Genomic DNA, 20,022 nt, shown 5'->3' on the forward strand with positions numbered 1-20,022 from the left:
CTACTTGAAGCTTCCTGAATGAAAAGCGCTTTTTTTGTGACTATACTCAAGAAGAGATTGCAACTGCTAAGAACCTTGACAGGAAAGTACCCTACCCTCTGTGTGAAGGAAATCTTCCTTAGAATAAGGCCAAGTTACTCAACCAGGTGATTTTGCTAAAGAGGAGACTCAAGATGTCATGCATGTCTATCCATCTTCCAACTACTGCTTTTTGAACGGATGTTAAAAAATACCAAGATCTGATGCCTCTTGAAAACTTTCCAGAAAAAACAACCCTGTGTTTTAAGATAGTTAAGAGAAACACAAAACAACAAAACCATAAGTTTCACTCCAGGTTGGAATTGTTTGCTTTATGTAAGAATGTAAGTCTATTTTGAAATACTTGTTAAAAAGTAGAACCTCTTTTGTGCCTTTGGAGATACTATGCTCAAAGGGGTAGCATTGCATGGTATGACATTTAGGACAGTGCTGTGCTGTACTTGGTCTACTGAGCCTTAGCAGCTGTTCTTTTATTAAAATAGTCACTTTAAAAGACACCTAGTCTCAAACTAAGCAAATGAAAGGGCACAAAATTGAGACGCACAATGAATTATAATTTACATCACTAATTTAGAAAGTGTTCTTTGCTAGCAGAAACCAGCTGTAACAAAAATAGGTCTGGCTATTTCTCCACATGCATTCCAAACTACTACATTAAAAACTTCACAGCCTGTGCTATCCTCATTATTTTCAGAATGACTTCTTGATCTTTATAATTTTAAAATTAATTTCTGTCATTTCAAGGTATTTTCTCCAGTTTCCAAATATATTTGAAACTCTTCCAATTTATCAGCATTCTTCCCAAGCCATGGGAAAGCTAGAGTTTACTATTCAAGTACTAATTTAACCACCACCATACAGACATGGCTTCCATTGTTTGAATAGGCCATGCCAGACCTCCATCTCTCTACCAAATACCCTCCAAATATGACTAGGTAGGAAGTAGCAGAGAAGCATTTGACCTTTTCTCAGAATTTGAAAAGAGCGATTAAGTCAAGTCACATCTTGGCCCTGAAGTCTTTTGGCTAGTGGCTTTCCATCCAAGAAAGTCACCCTAATTTTAAGTCTTTTAACACTAGCATGCTTCATAAAAATTAAAAATAATGAAAACCCGCAAGCACAGAAGGGGCTTATAGTAGAGCTTCCTTCCATAAATGCTTGTTCGGAGATGCTCACATTCCCTTCTTAATACCACACCTTGAAGTCTTGCATCTCTTGCACTGTTACTTCCCAAGCCAATAGTAGCTTCTACATAAACACCAAAAAAGTACAAGCTTAGCCACAACATACAGAAAAACCCTCAAGACTCTTAAGATTCAAGAGATCTATGTTGAAGGAAATAGAGACCAATTATTTGATTTAATGATGCTGACAACTCATGAAAGCCAAAATATGCTCACAGAACATCTCACTGTTGTGAGGTAAAGTCAACCAACCAGGGATACCATTCTACCTTGTGAGCTACAGTGCCCACTTGAGATAAAAGCTTGGGACAACCTTTCTGCTTCTACAGCAGGAAATCAAATCATTTGTGGTTTTTTTTTTTTTTCCTGAAGGCAGGTGCAGCACTAGCCAAAAGAACTACATTAGCTGAGAAAATCAGCGTGTCGTTAGCTTAGACAATCAGTGTGTCGTTTAATGGAGCAGTAAGAGAAGCTACAGCCCTTATTTTACAACATACTCAGGCAGCAGATAAAGAAAGGTACTTGGTCATTATACAGCTTACACAAACAAAAAAGCGTACTACGTCCTATACATGTTGCCTTAATGCTCAGCTTGGCTAGCTGGAAAGTAAATAGCTTTGAAAGAGCTACTCTTTCTTTCTCTTATAACCCTTATTTATGAGCTGTATTACAAAACAGCTTTTCCCCAGCTATTTTATCTACTTGTGCCAAGACAAGCACTTGTGCACATGCACTGTGAAAGGGATCCTGAAACTGATAAGGGTTAACATTAACCCGGGCAAGACAGGTTAGTCTTAATCCTTGATCAGCTCACAAGATTATTTATCACATGGTCCCACAGAACGTCGTGCCAGTACAAGTAATGAAAGGTGCAGGCAAGACCATTTCAGAAATGGTCTAAATTGCTGTTGCTATTAGAAGAAACTACAGCATTAACCTGAAATTCTTGCCAGAAAGTCTAAGTGTTTTAGAGCTGATTCAAGACCCTCACTAGCAGTCATCTTCCTTTATTAAAATTAAGCCGTTATCCTCACTTGGGGAAAAAGTATACTTTTCATCATCTTAGGTATCACGTTTTAGTCAAGAAGCCATCTTTTGCTCCCATTAATCCTTTTGAGTAGGGAATAACCTAATTGCACACTTTTATCCACACTTGCTTCTGCATTTCCATACCTCACTTCATGATTTCCACATCTTTTCAAGCTGCCATTGTGTACAAACAGAACCTGTCCCTGTCCTCAGAACCTTTTATTTTTTGCAAGAATTAAAACATTTACAAAACCAATTACTTGAAAGATTAACGGATGAGAGGAACAGAAGGGTGAGGACAAAGCCACTGATGAGACATCATCTGCCATTTTCTACTCCACTCATTCTTTTTCATGTTTTCTTGTAAGTACAGATAAGGACAGGAATAAAAAACAACCAACTTTAATACATTACAGCATGCCAACACATGCCTGTATAGACTCCACACAATGTAAAAGCAGGAATAAATCCTTCTCTGCTCTTACAAGTCTCCGGTCCAAAACCTAGAGGGACTACCAGTAAAAAGGTAGCTCAATTTCCAAATGTATGCAAACTTTAGTGCCTCAAAAACTAGAAATTACAAGCTGCCGTTACAAGTTTAAATGCAAGCACCGCTACAGGTCACAGGTTATCATTGGCTCACATCTAGGCCCAGAGTTTAGTTACAAGTGATGAGTTTGATAGTTCAAGAATACAGTAGATTCCCCTACAAACTGTATATCCCAAGTGCTTTACCAAGCTAGCTGAAAGAAACACAAGCTGAGTAAGCACTTCTATTTTAAGAGTTAACAGCATTCCAAGACCTTATATATATGCCTTTCAAGAACAGCACATATTTAAGGTGAAGATAGTAAAACCAAGTAAGTTATCAGAACTCTGAATGGAATTGTTAGTTTTAAAAATAAAACCACCCGATTAATGTCTACTATTAGACATCCTTACTGGACAGAGTATTGGACAAAGGGTCATGCACTTCACATATAAGAATTGCAGGTGCTTGCGCACAAAGTCTGCCGCATTCAGGATACGCTTCACCCGGTTTGGGCTTTTGGAGTAAATAAGGAAGCAGTTCAGCTACTTAAGTACAAGTTACAACAGAGGCAGAATCTTAGTGTTAAAGTAACTGAACATACTTCAGGTTCAATGCTTGCGTTATTTACTATTTAAAAAAATAACAGAACTAGAGTTGAACAATACTTTGACATTTAGTCAAACTAGTTTTTCTGGATGTCCCGTCAGTATCCTAAAGTTTCATCTACAGAAGGGCGCCATTGCAATTAAGGTCAGTGAAACAAGGCTAATGCATTACATGAAGAATATGGTCTTGGGCTTCTCAGTTGGGCACCCAAAATTGGCTGGAGACTACTTTGCATTATTCACTCTGGTGTAGAGGTAATAGTTCAATTCATAAGTGAGATTCAGAAGTGTCTGAATAGCATGCTTGAACTGCACCACAGACTCACAGATTAAACCAGTGGAAAATAACCCAGTAAATATTCCAAAGCTTTTCAGAGCACCAGGCGTCTGTCACACTGATAGAGCAAGGAGCTACTAGTGTCAGCAACAGTCTGGTAGTCAGTAACCTGACTTTCAACTATGTTTACCTGATGACCTGTTCTCCTTCTGCCCAGAGCTGATAGTTACCTACATGGTGGTCATTGATTTTTGTAACTAAATACTGTTGTCAGGTATCGGGCACGTGGCTCTATGAAGTGAAGAAAACTTCAACACATAACAGTACTTCTGGTTTTTGTTAGGGCAAAAAGGAATCCTAAGAAGTGTGATAGTTCTTTTCAGTCACTAGAACACTTTATGTGAAGAGAACAGGCTTTTCGCTAGTTATTTAAAGGGAAGCTGTAGTGTTAAAAAGATCATTAAAAGAGGAAAGCATCACTTCAAGAAGCACCATCACTGAAGTTTCACTTTCCCCCCCCCTTAACTCTCATCCACCTTGCAAACCAGTTTTAACTTAAATGGCTGAGTTCTGGCTGATCTACATTCTTGAATTTGTTACGTAGCTTTAAGTTACTTTTAATATACTTTGCATTTCACATTTACATGTTATTTTGGTAGATACTTACCAGATTAATATTGTATGTTTTACACGTCAGATCATCCAAGCTCTGGTTCTGCAGCTTTTCTGTTATTAGTGTTACCATGGTAGTTGTTCCTTTTCCACTGCTCACACAGAAGTGTCGGAGGCTCTTCGGTCTCTTGTTTCAACACTCATGAGCCATTTCTGTTTTAGTTTAAAGTCTTGAGATTTATGCTTCCATCTTATTGCCAAAGTTTATTTCCAAATGCTGTCAGTGTACCATGTCTAATTTTCTGTAAAATTGGGGCAGAAAAAGGAAGAAGTCAGAACAATTGCATACATCATAATTAGTGTTGTAGTAACAGGACTCATGTTTGGACCTTTCATTTATGCAAGTATACTGCTCTGTGACCAGCGCTACTACCTGCCTTTTCAGATTAAAAGTCCCTAATCATGAGAGAATACTCCTATTGAGATTTTTGTTGATTACAACTTCAGAAGGAAGGGAGATAAGACTCATACATAGTAAAGACCAGGATATTATTTGGCCATTTTCTACTACTAAACTGATTCTACCTAGGATTTTTATCTAAGGCAGAAAGACCTAAGTTTTCCCTCATTTAAACTACTACTGAAGTCTTAGCCAGGCATACTAGAACAGCATATGAAACATGCAGATACTTACTGTAGTGTCCTGTATGTCGAACACTATTTGCCATTTTAAGACATCCTACCATATAGTTTCATTCCTAAATCCTTCTTAAAAGAAGAATGGAGCAGTGGGTAGCTCAAATGCTATATCCACTTTCCAAACCCCCAGCTATTTTTAATATATTCCCTGTGTTTTTCCTTTTTTAAAGGTTATGTAATTGCTACCTGTCAGCAAGCACCAGATCTTAAACTTGTAAGCAGGACAGATTACCATACACGTAAAAGCATTGCTGACAAAAGCTTATATATCCTTATTCTGTGAGCAGTCATGTAAATCAAAAGCAACAGGTTCACTGGCTGCCTCTTTCTATCCTAAACATCCTCTACACAATTTCTTCCCCCTTCTCTCTTCTTCCCTCAGCATCAGTAATCCTTAACTGCTGCAATATCATTCCTCACTGTCTTCCAGAAGTCTTCATTAGCTGGTTATTTTTACCATAGCAAATGGACCTCCACACTTTTCTCAACTCCACCTCATTCTTCCAGTTCCCAAGAAGAACCAGAACAAAACCACAGGACTTCAGCTTCTTCATTTTCCTTCTTCTATCATCAAGTCTTTAAAGCTCACCACAGTTCTTAAATTCACTTCCAGTTTTCAAAACCAAGTCTACATTAGTATTAATTGTAATTACTTCACATTACCTTCAACAAACTCCCTATAACTTTGCCTTACTGTGTTAACAAAAACACCTTTCCTCAACTCATGCTTATGATCCATTAGTGACATGCATTAACCATTCCTGCTCATGATTTAAGTTGGTCAAGAGTATCCAGTGACTGTTTATAGAATAAAAAAGGGAAGACATCCACACACAGGTATTTCCAAATTTAAACAAAGCAACATGAGCCTTGGGGAAGGAACACTGATGCTGCTAGGACCAGAAGTTTACTTCCATTCACTAGGTTTTAAAGTCTACAGTAAAAGAGAATAGCAGAAAATTATTATTTTAAATCAATGCTTCCACAAAATATTGCCTCTTTTCCACACTGCCACTTATCAGCTCTTTAAATAACCAGTAGTAGAAAGAAAAAAGCCACTTGAGTCCATGACCCAAGTTAAACCCATTTAAAACTAAGATATTAATAGCATTAATGATAATGTTAGATTATCTTTTAAACCTGCTGCCTTTGAGTACATCCTTAAATATGATTTTCATATGCTAACCATACACTATTTCACCTTCATAGAAATCTGCTACATCAGCAGTTAACATCTGCTACATCTGCTTAGGCCTGAGAGCTATCCCACAATCATAATTTCTGCCCCTCTTTTGGTCTTATTGTCATATGCACGTTTATTTGCTATAAGGTAGGATGCTTACAAGTGCTCCTCAACCACAAGTAATGCCACCCAGATATCTGGAGATTCCACTGGTCCGTTTTTACTGAATGTGTCCTATCTTTCAGGAAAGCACCCAACAACTTGAAATATTTACCACATCTTGTTCTGAAATTACACCAAGTCAAATATCAAAAGCACCCAAGTCCATATTCTCACTGGCAAAAGTTGCATATACCCTTTTCAATGTAAGCCTCTGCCAAAGCAAAGCGTGGTTCATAAAACGTTATGAAGGTTTAAGGGCAAGTGTGAACAGAGCAGTATTCGGAATAACGTGATCAGACATTGCAATGTCCCTTTTAAACCTGGTAAAGTTTAAACTAGATCTAGAAATTCAGAGTAGGAGTCAAAAGAAAGGCTGACTGGGGTCAGAAATTGTTCATATACAGACTGAAAACATACTGAAGCTGAGGACCTTAGTAACTGGCACAAAGACTTTCAGATTCATTTTAAGGATTAAGATTTCCACAACTAAGAGGCTACTACTAAGAACCAGCTGAGAAGTTCAGCAGGTGTTTAATTACTTTTCTGTTTGGAAAGGCTATATAGGCATTTGTGTGGTTTCTTCCTCAAGGAAAAAAGCAAATCCAATAAAACTACCAAAGACAGGGGAGGAACAAGGGTTTGATCCTTAATCAGTTAACTATAACAGTTATATTTCACTTAGTTCTTCTAATCTCCAAATGTTTCGCTGAAATTTTAAGTCAGCATAATACAATCTAGAATAAGGAGATAATAGACAGAAGGATATTAGTCTTTATTTAATGAACCAATACATTCAGTTGCACGGAAGGATAAAGGGGAGGCAAACGAAATCACAGAAGCATGTCACTGTCAGAATTAAGCTGAATTGTACAGTTATCCACATTCTTAAATCCTACCAGATACTGAAAGTAATACTTGAGAGCTGCAACCGTTCAGGCCCTTTCGACAGCTTGCAACCCAATCAGTTCTGAAACACAAGTCAAACAGAAGTTATAATAGAATGTTTTAGACTGGAAGGGACCTTAAAGATCATCTAGTTCCAACCCCAAATTAAAAAAAAATATATAGTTTCTCATTTTAGCAACTCACACTTACCAACAATACTTTTTTAAGTGAGACATGCTCCATTGAGAAAGATTTTTTTGAAGTATGTATTTAAAGGCTACATAGGACAGGGTGAAAGACAGGACGGGGTGAAAGAGTGGTGTTAGCCAGACAAGCCTTCATCTATCAGCTCCCAGTTTCTACTGCTCCCTTCCATCAGGAAATTCCATTTCTCAATACCAAGCACAGCACAAACCCTAAGAATAGGAGTTTCAGTTCAGATAAGAAGCATGCTTTGGAAGTGAATTCCCTCCTCATCCTCCTTTAAAGTGCTTTATCTCACATTATGGACCAGTCTCACCCAGAAGTAACCCACTCTGAAACAAAGCCAGAAGGTGCACTATACCTACCTTTAGGTGTTCAGCACACTGCACTAGGCTAATGATGGTCCAAAACAAGCCACCATGCTAGGCATACGCTGTGGACATCAGTACCAACTGTTTTACACTACAAATTTGTTCATACTAGGCAGTCCTTCCTAATGATGACATAATGAATGTTTAAGTGGAAAAAATGTTACCATCATCACACTCCTACCAATGAAAGCCATTCCAGGTTACCGTTTGGTATACCTCAGCTGCCATCACAACTGTCAACACATCTTCTCTGGCTATTTGTTGCCCACAGCAGTATGCCAGCACAAGTGGTTTTGCTACTACAGAGAGAATTAAATCAAGCAACTTTTATAGTTGGATAAAAACAAAACACTTCCTGTTGTTTCTGGGAAAGTTTGGTTTCCAACTGGATCAGTTCCCCAGTCTGGAATTGGATGCAAATGCTTGTGTGGGCACACTATGGGATACTGACACTGCTTATCAAGGTACCTGTTCAACTACAGCATCAGACAAAAAAAAAAAAAAAAAAAAAAAAAAAAGGAAAAGAAAAAGAAAAAAGCCACACAAGAGAGCCAGTTGACATTAGGATTTCCCACACTGAGCCAGGCAGATTCTCCTCTCATTTAGGAATTAGATGTCCCCTTCCAAAGCATGGCTTGAACATGTTTTGCTCTTATCTTCCAATTCATACTCCTTCGAGTAGTCAAACTAACCATCTCCAAGTGATCTGAAATCACCCCTGCAGCCTCAGCACCTTAACTCAAAGTGACCAAAGTCCTGGTTCACTCTAGTTGAGTTACTTATGCTCTACAAGGAATTGCTTCCCTCATCTTTTCCAATTAATATTGGCTGTTAGAAGACAAGAAATTTAGTCACTAACTTCACTATGCTGTTGCCACTTTAAAACTTCATCAATATCTATTTTCAAGCCTTACAAACTTTGGACCCTCAATACCTCCTAGAAGGAAGTTGCTTACACTACAGAAAACTCCTCATGGTATTTTCATATTTTGGGGATTTTTTTTTGTTTGTTTGTTTCAAGATCCTCTGCTGTGGTATGTATTTATGTATTTAGTGTACCCACACAGATAGCAAGCTACTTATTTTATGCACTTTTTCCACCATGCTCTCTGTCAAGAGCTGGTTAGAGACAGCTAACTTCGTTTTTCAGTCTCTCCTTATCATGCCCTTTATGCTTCTCAAGCTGAATCCCTCTCAAACTGCTCTGCACTTCAAACTAATTGGTTTTTCAGTAGTAGGAACCATTTGTTATGGTAACATGGGTCCTGCTGAATTTGCGTTTCTTCAGCTGCCCCACAGCCTCCATCTTGGCACAATCAAGTTCTGCCTACCATTGCAAGAACATGCCCTGCTCTCTACACAACCTATAAGCGTACCCCAAAGATACACACCCCTGCTGTCACCAGGCCTCTACAGGTAGCAGCTGAGCCAGGCATGCAAGTTTAAACATTAACATCCTCCAAGCCTTGGAGCTCCAAGTTGGATGAAGCCCTACAAGATCATGGCCATCTTTCCCTTAGCACACTGTCCTTTACGGACCCTGATTAGACAGAAGAGTGAGAAAGCTGAGCAATCCAAGATAAATATGCACAACAAAAAGACGTTAGTCAGCCTCTGTCCTGGGAAAGACTTAATCTTACTAGGATCTCCTTAAGCTTGGGATAGAGGTGAGGGGAAGAGAAGCTATTTTTATTGCTGAAAGGTAGACTAATGAAGAGGAATAAAATAAACAGAGTATAAAAAAAAAAAAAAAATCAAACCCCAAACACAAGCCAAAGCTAACATTCCTCACAGTTGGAGAATGAGCTGTGATGGAATCAGTATCACCATTATCTCAGGTTTAAAGTTCTGTTCTATGACACATTATGAAGCCTGAGAAAAGTAAAGATTTATTATTCTATCTCTATACTACTACTAAAGAGGGGAGGTTTTCTTTCCTTAAAAATTTAGCCACAAGCAGTAGTGACATGTAAAAATCTCTGCCAAAATTAAGGGTGGAGATAGAGAATTTGTGACACGAGCAGTAGGTTTCTTTTTTTTTTTTTTTTCCCTATCTTCTCAGTGACGTCACTGGGGTCTTTTTTGGGAAGACTACTAAAAATATGGATTACCCAACCCCCCAGTCAATTAAAGGATGTCAGAGGCTCATCCAATTTGACAACCTACTTTCAAGGAGATGAAGAGTCCTGATGAAGAACATAAAGCCAATTCAAAAATCTCTTTTTGGCTCTAAGAAAGTAAGGCAGCCAGACTCATTTCCAACCCACTCCTCCTCCTCTGCATCCTGCAGGACAAAATGTTCCAGCAACAGCTCATCTCACTGGGAAAATTTACATTTGTTTGAAACAGTTTAACAATTTCTCCTCTGTCTCTGGAAGTTCCATCTTGGATAAAGAAGAAAAGATCACAAGATTTTAGATGATTTCCCCATAACACAAATGTAGGTGTTTCTCGATGATAGTCATTCTGTTTTTTCTGCTTATGGGACTAAAATTACCCAGTGAGAACACAGAAGCTTCGCCCCTCTTTTCAGTTCCTTCACATTATTTCCTACTCTTTGCTCAGAGAGCGACATGGAACCCTTATTACCAGCAATCCCATAAAGACATACTTAGCCAGCTCCCAGCAGAAGAAAAGGATTAGCTAGAGTCAAAATTCCAATTCGGATAAGTAGGTCCTTTAAAATATTATCTCTGCTTCAGCAAGCCAAAGTAGCTAATCACCCCAGCAGTGCTAACTCCAGATCTAGATGATTTTGCTACTAAACTCTACATGAAAGATGTTGATTTTCTGCCTCCTGGCACTTTCTGCAGCATCCAAGCGGTAGTTCAAGATTTAAACATCACACAAAACTGATCAAGTTTTAACAGAGCATTGTCCATCCTATCCTAGTTACGCTTCAAGCAAGATTAAGTTGGACGACCAGTTTTTTTAGAATCTGCTAAACTAATATTTCATGCCATCTGAAAAAAAATCTACGTCTAGTTTCTTGCAATGCAAAATTCCAGTTTCCAAATGAAAAGAGAACCTTCTACTCCTAAAACTACACATTATTTAGCACAATGCTAAGAAGTTCACAGGGAGGCTAAGCATTCCTTGTAACCTAAGTCTATTATTAATAACTTTTAGCCCAGAAAGGTTCTTGATAGCAGGCATTTAGAGAGATTTGGACTCTATCCTTTTCAGCACAAATCTGCAGAGTGTTTATTCTGCAACCTTCCAAAATTCCACATCAAGTCTAAAAATAAATCAGAGTTTTAATTAGAAAGTTTCCTGCAGCTATAGAATTATCCACCCGTGTTTTGGGGGTAGGTACTGGAGGGGAACACCTCCAGCATGTTATACTTTAGGGTTCCTCTCTTAATATACAATTAACTAGCAGCCCTTTATTTTCTGAGGTTCTTCACAAAAAGTGCATTAGAACAACAGTTTCTGGCTAAAACAGACAAAGAGTACAGTTTACAACACTAGTTCGTATTCTATAGGAATTGTTTCACAGCCATCTAGCAAATCCTGTTTAAATAGTAGTTCCTCTCCCTGAGGAGTTCAGCTGGGACAAAATAAGGTAAGGCTCAACAACACTCTCTACACATGCTAGAACTCTCAACAAAGCCAAAGAAGATAGTTCCAATATTTGCAATTCAGAGTTTCTTTTACAGACTAAAGAGAGATTTCCTGAGCTACAAAATCTCTTAGCTTTCTCCATGCTGTGCTTTCATAAGCCATTTTTTATTAGAAGGAAGCCTCAATATTACGAGGTGTTCAAGCCCGGATTAAGGTTGCCACAACGTCAACAGAAAACTGCAAAAAGGAACAAGAAAAACACCCTAGAAAGCATCCTTTATATTAACTGATGGCCACTGGAGTCAAGTTTCTCAGATATTCCAGAGGCTCCAGAAGCACAAGCAATACCAAGAGCTCAAAACTGTCTGCTGAAGAATGTACCTCACTTAATGTGCAAGACAGGACTATACTTCATCATTCTAAGGTTGAAAAACTAGGATTTGGGTTGTTACTGCCTTCAGAGATAGATGAGAAAAAATATTAGGTCCCCTTCCCTCAAATGCAGAGAATCACGTGGAGCCCAGTACTTCACTGTTTTGACCCTCAAGCATCATCATTCTAACATTAACTGGTCACTGAGACAGCTGTGACAAAATACAAACCATTACTAAAATAAGGCTGCACCCTACACACTCATTTCTACTCCACCTCCCACACTTGACATGCAAGAGCTCCTATGAGAAGCGAGCGAAGCCTCAACCTTCACACACCTTTGAACTCCTTTTTGCTTAAAATGCAACATGTTTTGGCAAATCCCTTGAACTCAAAGGGAACAAGTAGTACTCAGAGTTTTCTGATTGAAAAAACAGACCTTGTTCAAAGCCTCCCACATGAGATGGAGAAAACCTACAAAGCAGAAGCACCAGAAGTAAACCAAAGATCCTGGCTTAAGATGGTGGTTTCCAGTTTGCAAAATTCACAGCCAGATGATGTGCTGGAAAGAGATTTAAGGTAATACTTTGGTATACAGATTTCTCATTCTTCAGATGCAGAATTCATCCAGCTTGGCTGAGAAATACATACAAAATAAAGACCTAAAATTGTTTAATAAAATTTGAATTAGAAACGGAAGATTTTACCCTGTTACACAATGAACTGCTGTTCATAAATAGACTAGCCCACATTTCTCAAGTTACTGTCAGGTGGTTTGGGTTTGTTTTTAAACCAAGAGGAAAATCCCCTTCCAGAAAGGTGAATGAAGTGTGGAGATAAGGGATGTTAAGCCTTTGTCACAGTTTATAAAGTATATTTCTCAAAGCAGCAAAAGAGGCGAAGAAGGAAGCTGAAGAGACTTTTTCCAGGTCGTACCTAATTAAAGCAGGGAACATGCCACCACAGAAAACTAAGGCTAAGAACTCAACTCATCCATAGGTTAAAGCATTTATTATTGCCAACTCGTATCAGTAAGAAGTCTCAGTCTCTCATGTTTAAACCTGTCTTCCAGACTTGAGGAAAACATAACATTCACAGAGACAAGTCATTCTGCATCTTTTAAATTATCTTTGTCAGACAGGACAACAGATGAGCTGTGCCTCCTCTATAAAGATGCTTTTCCAAGACGCTTTTGTTACTTACATTCTCTTTCCTAAAATAATCTACCACTATTCAAATGACAGGCAAGGATTTCATTAATTTTGCTGAAAGATATTTACATCTATTGTTTGGAGTTCCATTTGAATTAGCCATCGGCATTGGCCCATGGTCAGTCATCTCCTTGCAACATGTGATTTGGACTCTTTTTCCTCCCTCTTCTAAGCATTACTGCAGAAAGCACAAGACTACATTGCACACCGCTGAGGAACAGGAAGCCTGGTCTACCAAGGCTTTTCTACATGAACATCAAGCCCTTTGCTTTTGCCATAATTATGAACTAAATGGGCTAACAGTCATTATTTCAGGAATACACTAGCTCAAACGAAGAATTACTGCTTGGTTCGGTAGTTCAGAACAAAACCTAGTGGGCAGTCACCACTTGAGTATTACAGTAACTTTCAGTCTATGATATTACTGAAAGCTTGGGGCTGAGGTCCTACACAAGTTACTTCCACCTCCACATACTGTTTTTATAAATATTCTATTTAAAACCAATGGAAGTATTTATTTAGTATACAAAGCCTCCAGTAGATACAAAATTCAGACTCATAAATAATAGTTTATACAGAAAATATTAGTGTTTGAAGAAATATACATACCAACAGCCTAAAGCTATCACACTCCCACTAAAGCAAGTGATTCAGATTACACAAGACTTTATTTTACTCTAAGGTTTGTGAAAAAACAAACAACCAACCAACACAGGTGAAGATTAACTGGCCCTACTACTAAGTTTTGCTTCACTCCATCAGGGAAGAAAAGACAGGGGAAAAAATAAAGATAAGCAGTAGTATTACCTACTTTCTCTTAGTGTTTGCCCTTAAAAGGAGAAGAGTCAAACAGGCACATATACATCTTTTAAAAATACTCGGACCTGAAAAACATGTAGCACTGACCCTTAACTTGTATGGCAAGCGACAACGATGATTACTCCACGCACATCCTGCTGCCCTGTGATACACTGAAATAATATCAGTACTGAAGCACTGTTCTTTTACCAAACCCTACGGGCTTGGAGCTGAGGGATTATACAAATCTCTTCCATACATCCTGCTCCCAAAACACACACAGCTAATAAACTTCCTCCTATTTGCCTTCAGGTTCATTCTGAAGACTCTCAGACATCTGGTTGGCTTGTTTCAAATAAAAAGCCCAACTGGCACATTTGTTTTTATGATCCTGAGTGTGAAACGTTCTTGCTGGAGGCCTCAGGCCAGGTGAAACACACTTGTGTTAAGATGCTACTTTGTGGCATTTCAGGGATTTAATGAGCTATATAATCTGCACACTGGGAAGTTTCCCTAACATTAGCTTGCATACAACTATGGAAATTAAAAACAAGGAACCTATGGTAGTCCAAATATTTTTCAGTAAATAGTACAGCTGGTGAACTGCACATACTGCTAAATTTAGAACTCAAATGCTTAGCAGTGTTCTGTAAATATCCATACATCTCAGTGCTAACAGTAACATGAAATACACTTCTCCCTGAGCCTTACGGTCCTAATTCTTCATACTACGAGTAATATTTCCCACTCATGACAAAATACTATGCCCAATTTAGTGGGGTAAAAAAAGCTTCAGTCTTCGTCTCAAAATTATAACTCTCCAGAAGTTCATTGTATAACTGTACTGAATGAGCACATGTATGTGCATATCCTTATTTTAGCAGTTTATGACAAATAGAGTTTACATATTTTCATATAAAACACAAGTCTAAAACAGAAAGCAAATTACAGGAAGTGCTATGCAAGAGTAGAGTTCTATGCAGGCTTGCATACAGTAGTTAAAGCTTTCTGCTATATTATCTATCTTGAAAGAGCATGAAATGCATTGGACAGATACGAGATATGGTGTATAACAGACAACCAAGTTCCCTCTCGTGGCCCAGACTTGTTCTCAATCATGGCTGACCATCTGTAACTTGTTACTCAAGAGACTTGAATTCATCTGGCAGGAGACACCACCTCAAGAGGCGGCACACTGAAAGACCTCAAGTTGTGTAACACCCATCTAGGTACATGATCCATTAGAATTCAGGAAAAAGCCTAAACACCACACAGCTTTCAAGTGGCAAGAATTGTCTTTAACATAAAAGGGTCACAGATATTACACTATAAATACCAAAACTGAATGCTAGCTTGAAGAATTTGTTGTTGTTGCTCCTTACTTTGCTAAACTACATTTCATATCAATTTAATTCCTTGTTGGTCCTCAACTTCTGTGTTGCACATCCCATGAGTTTTCAAACAGTAAAGTCTCTAAAAAGATCTGCAATACATATATACTGCTCTACTACCTGTGAACCCTCAGGAACAATCTACAAATGCTCCAAGTATGAGCAGAGCACAAATTAAAGTCCATTAAAATAATGGAATGAAATACAAAAAGCAGTACATATGTCAATATTGTGTGTGCTTTCAGCATTCGATTCAGATATTAGTTCAAGTGTCACCAGGGACATCCCTCTCACCAGACTTAAGTTACTTCAATAAAAATTAGTTCAGTTGAGCTACGCAGCTTAAGTTGTCCCAGTTCACTAGACCATTTCAAAAGTAAGGTAACTACTTTCTTTGTCTATGCATTCAGCCTTCAACAGCAGACTGAACAGCTGGATTCAGGAAATGCTGTGCTAGAGGTCAAGACACCAACCAAAAGGTACACAATTGCAGTAGGTATTCAGAAAAAGCATTTGTAACAATTACATGAACTAGAAGAAATCTCATGAGACAAACAGAGCTACACCATGTAAGAGAAGATGACTATGTTAAGTCAGAAAAAAAAGTGAACGATTTTACCTACATCAATGTGATTTTTTTTTTTTCTTTAGATACTGAAAGACGACCACCTGCTTGATGGAAGAGCTCAGTATTCTCACTGTGTACTACCTCAACACTATCAGATGTTCAATGATTGAGTCATTAATTCTACAAGCAAGTTCTATGGAGGGATTCATTTGCCGAAGTGGATTCACAGAAGTCACTAGGACTCCAAATCATGAAGTTTACTCACACAGTACAGGCTATGAAGCCTTAATGCAAAACCATGTTCCTGTATTAGTATAAGGCAGAATAATTCAATTTTATTTGAGCCAACAAATGCCAGGTAAAATGTGAAAGTTGAGGAAGGGGAAGAGCCTTTACTTCTAATCTTCACTGATCAGGACATAAATTTAGCAGCTTTAAATGGTGGCAAGTAGGTCGCTTGACTAGCGAGTCACAGAATCATAGAATGGTTAAAGTCCAGAAGCTTGCATTGCCTATCAGGATGAAAATCATAGAATGGTTTAGGTTAGAAAGGACCTTGAAGATCATCGAGTTCCAACCCCCCTGCTACAGGCAGGGACACCTCCCACTAGACCAGGTTGCCCAAGGCCACATCCAGCCTGGCCTTCAACACCTCCAGAGATGGAGCCTCAACAACCTCTCTGGGCAACATGTTCCAGTGCCTCACCACCCTCAAAGTGAAAAATTTCATCCTAATATTTAATCTAAACCTGCCCTCTTCCAGTTTAAAGCCATTCCCCCTTGTCCTATCACTACATGCCCTAGTAAAAAGTCCTTCCCCAGCTCTCCTGTAGGCCCCCCTTTAGATACTGGAAGGCTGCAATAAGATCTCCCCAGAGCCTTCTCTTCTCCAGGCTGAACAACCTCAGCTCTCTCAGCCTTTCCTCATAGGAGAGGTATAGGAGGGTAAGTCAAGCATATAACATCTGCAGACAACAGTGCAAGAGAGGACAGGACCATGAGTGTTTAGAAGGAAAATCTGTGTTCTCCACTTGGGCAATTATGCTTACAGATGACTGCCTTTGACAAGATCAGCTTCTGGTAACCAGGTTGAAGGACAAAACAGTAAAGATTTAACAGATAAAATCAAAGAGATGCAAGTGTGTCCTTTCAGCTCTTTACCCAAAAACTCTCAATCTTTCAAATGATCTTTCAATACTAACAAAAAGTGTGCTTTATCCAAACACACTCTAAAATAAGCCTCTGAAATTACATCTGGGTTTCTGGCATCTTCACTCAGGCAAAGGTTAAGCATACTATAGTCTGCATAAACCAGTAACATCTTTTCTGCCAAAGATCTGAAACATCAAACCACTGTGTTAGGGGTAGTCACTGGCTGAGCACCTGGACCCAAGAAGTACTGAAGTGATGAACAAGCTTTTGACAGCTGCAGCCTTTTCCGCAGGTGCAAGAGGCATTTACTTCATTTCAGTTTAACAGTTAGTTCAATAACTAGTTCAGAATTTAGAAATAGGTTTGCTTTTATTTGATCCTCTCAGATCTTGTGCTCAACTGAGAAGAGGGTGAGGGGAAAGGAAGGTCCCCTTGAACCAGTGCCAAAGTTTAAGACTGTATATTTAACGGGACTATAAAGTTTAGTCGCAAGGATACACAGTATTTTGCAACTGATTATTTTCCAAAAATTTGAGCACCACACTTAATACAGAAAAACTTCTCACAACCAAGTATTAACCCACCTTGAAAGAGCCTTTCTGAACACAGTTCCCTCGGTACCACCCTCAGCTGCAGTTTCCACAGCCAAGCTTGCCTAGCAGCAGCACTAACAGCAGGATGCATCTAACTAAACAAGCCTGAAAAAAGCATCCTAACAACCAAATCCCTATTTCAGTTGACTATTAAGAAGCTTGGAACACTTAATTCAGCTGAAGGCGTTAGAAGCTAAGCAAGTAAATAAATCCCGCCCTGAATACCTAACCTGAGGGCAGGAACTGGGATATGCCTTGCTGCGCAAATGCTGCACACAAGCAGTACAGCACTATTCCCCACTTTACCCGCACCCCTAATCCATGCCAGCTACCACTTCTTCAAGGATAATATGGATGACATTTCTCAGTCCCATTATTCCACAGCTAAAATTGAAGTTTTGGGGTAATAGCATGAAGCTACTTATATCTTAACAGTTTGAAGAAGAAATATAGTCATTTTCTGGCGTTATGCAAATCTAAGTTGAAAAGCCCTTTTACCTTCTCAGAACATTAAAAATCAGCAACTATACTTCATCTTGTGTATCAAAATACAAACATATTAGCATTCTGAGGTACACTCAATACACATTTCACCATCCACATTGCCTTTAACTTCTCAACACCAGGAGACGCTGCCTTGATTTTCTGGCAACATATTGTGGGTTAAGAGTGATCACTGAAGTAACCTCAGCTAACAAACATTCAAAATCCTTAGAGAAGGATTATCAGACTTTCTAAATCTCTGCTCAATTTAAGATTGCACCACAATTTCAAAGGATAGATGTCACTCTAAAGAATGGTTAGAGTACAAATTATTCCAGCTTGCAGGCAACTGCATCAAAACTTTAACCACACTCCAATGTATCTGGATGATGAGAATAGACTGCCACACATACAGGGACTGTAAACAGGGCAATGATTAGAGCAAGACTAAGGAAATTACTGGAAGGTGGAAATGCAAAGTAGCTTGGAAGTTTACAAGGAGAGATGCTGGAGAAGCAACAGTGGAGAGTATTTACAGAACTACGCCGAACAATCCCAACACAGACAGGAGGCAGAGAAACCCCTTTCTATAAAGCGGAAGATTCATTATGTGAATCAAGTTCAGCAGGGGAGGTATCATGAGAACTAAGACTTCAAAGAGAAAGTTACACCCACACAGATATCAACAAATACTTCCAAACACAAATCCAAGAGTACCCTAAAGAAAAGCTATCCACAAGTAGTGGGCCTTATTCCTCAATGCCTAGCTTATTAAGCAAGAGAAATTCCATCTCAAGAATTGAGACCTTAAAACAACCCTAAGTACAGATGACTTCAGAGTCATTCTACAACACCTGGAATTATTTGCGAGGTACCAGATTTAGGCTGTTGTGTTATATTTGAGTACAGATTGGAACAGGCAATTTAAAAAAAAAAAAGTTTTGGACATCGGTTTCTGAAGCTAGGCCTGCCTTCAGAAGAAAGGTCTAAATTCATGTGACTGATCTCCAGTTCCCCACATTCCAGTAGAATCCCAGGGGAGGGTGGAACTTTTTGTGAATACCAAAAGGCAACAAGGAGGTGAGCAGCACCCACCAGGTTCCCTTTAACATCAGAGTAACAGGGCTTAGGGACAGGAGAGAACCTGTTGAGGTCATATACCTAGTTTAGAGACTTCTGCTGTTGGAAGGTAAGCAAAGGCTGTATAGTGAATGCAATAGTTAGCGGATAACCATACCCAGAGAGCAGTTGTCAGTGGAGCATGGCAGAACACACCAAACAGGAACCCAGCTCAGTTCACCAATTTATTTCTTTTCCATCATCTGTCGCTGGCAGAATAGGCTTGTTACAAGTAGGAGAAAGGTACGAAGAACTGCAAGACAGCATTAAAATTCCACATAACTCTGACAAATTGGAAAACTGTTCTGCAAGAAATAGGATACAATTCAGTTCTGAAAGGTACGCTCAGGCAGGATTAACTGAGCAAACAGGAAGGCGAGTTCTTCAGAAGCAAGCTGTGGGCTAGGTTGGATCAACATGCTGACCTTGAAACAAGTGTTAAGCTGTTGTAAAAAAGTCAAATGTATGGGGATGCATAAACAGGAATCCGCTCCAGGGCACATGAAACAGCCTTTTTACTCCGCTCAGCACAGGAAAGCCTCAGCTGAAGTACAAAGTTGGGCTTTAAGCACCACATTCGAAGACCAATGCGAACTAACTTGAGAGAAGAAGAATGATTAGAGCTGAAAAAACATGACCTCTCAGGAAAAACTGAACACACGATTTTTATTTAGGCCAAAAGTATCACAAGGCTGCAGGGTGGAGGGCAAGACACAAGGAAACAGGAACACGACAAAAAACAGTTCAAATATTTTTAAAAGATTACTTACTACAGGGGAAAGAATAGCTGTCCCTTATGCCCAGGGAATTAGGCCTTAAGCTTGACCTGCAGTAAGGAAGATGTCTAGTTCCATATTCAGAACCGGTTTTAATGCTGAGGACAGCAAAATACTGGACTGAGGAGAAAGAGCTGCTCAGCCTTCTTTTATGTATCACATTAGACGTGCAATACCAGTGTGGGGCAGGGGACTCTTACAACCAGCCTACAT

General features: G+C 39.1%; 1 protein-coding gene across 2 annotated transcripts in view; it reads right to left on the reverse strand.

The window, feature by feature from the left end:
• The window catches only part of FAM53A (family with sequence similarity 53 member A), a 73,781-nt gene that overhangs the window by 46,335 nt on the left and 7,424 nt on the right, over window positions 1-20,022 (reverse strand). For both annotated transcript variants that reach the window (XM_082482269.1, XM_082482268.1), the window contains exon 2: window positions 4,334-4,580. In XM_082482269.1, the coding sequence (XP_082338395.1) occupies window positions 4,334-4,411 (78 nt within the window). In that variant the 5' untranslated portion in view covers window positions 4,412-4,580. The remainder of the gene's footprint in view (window positions 1-4,333; window positions 4,581-20,022) is intronic.

Source organism: Vanellus vanellus (assembly GCF_965231255.1).
Source record: "Vanellus vanellus genome assembly, chromosome: 4".
Classification (NCBI taxonomy): domain Eukaryota; kingdom Metazoa; phylum Chordata; class Aves; order Charadriiformes; family Charadriidae; genus Vanellus; species Vanellus vanellus.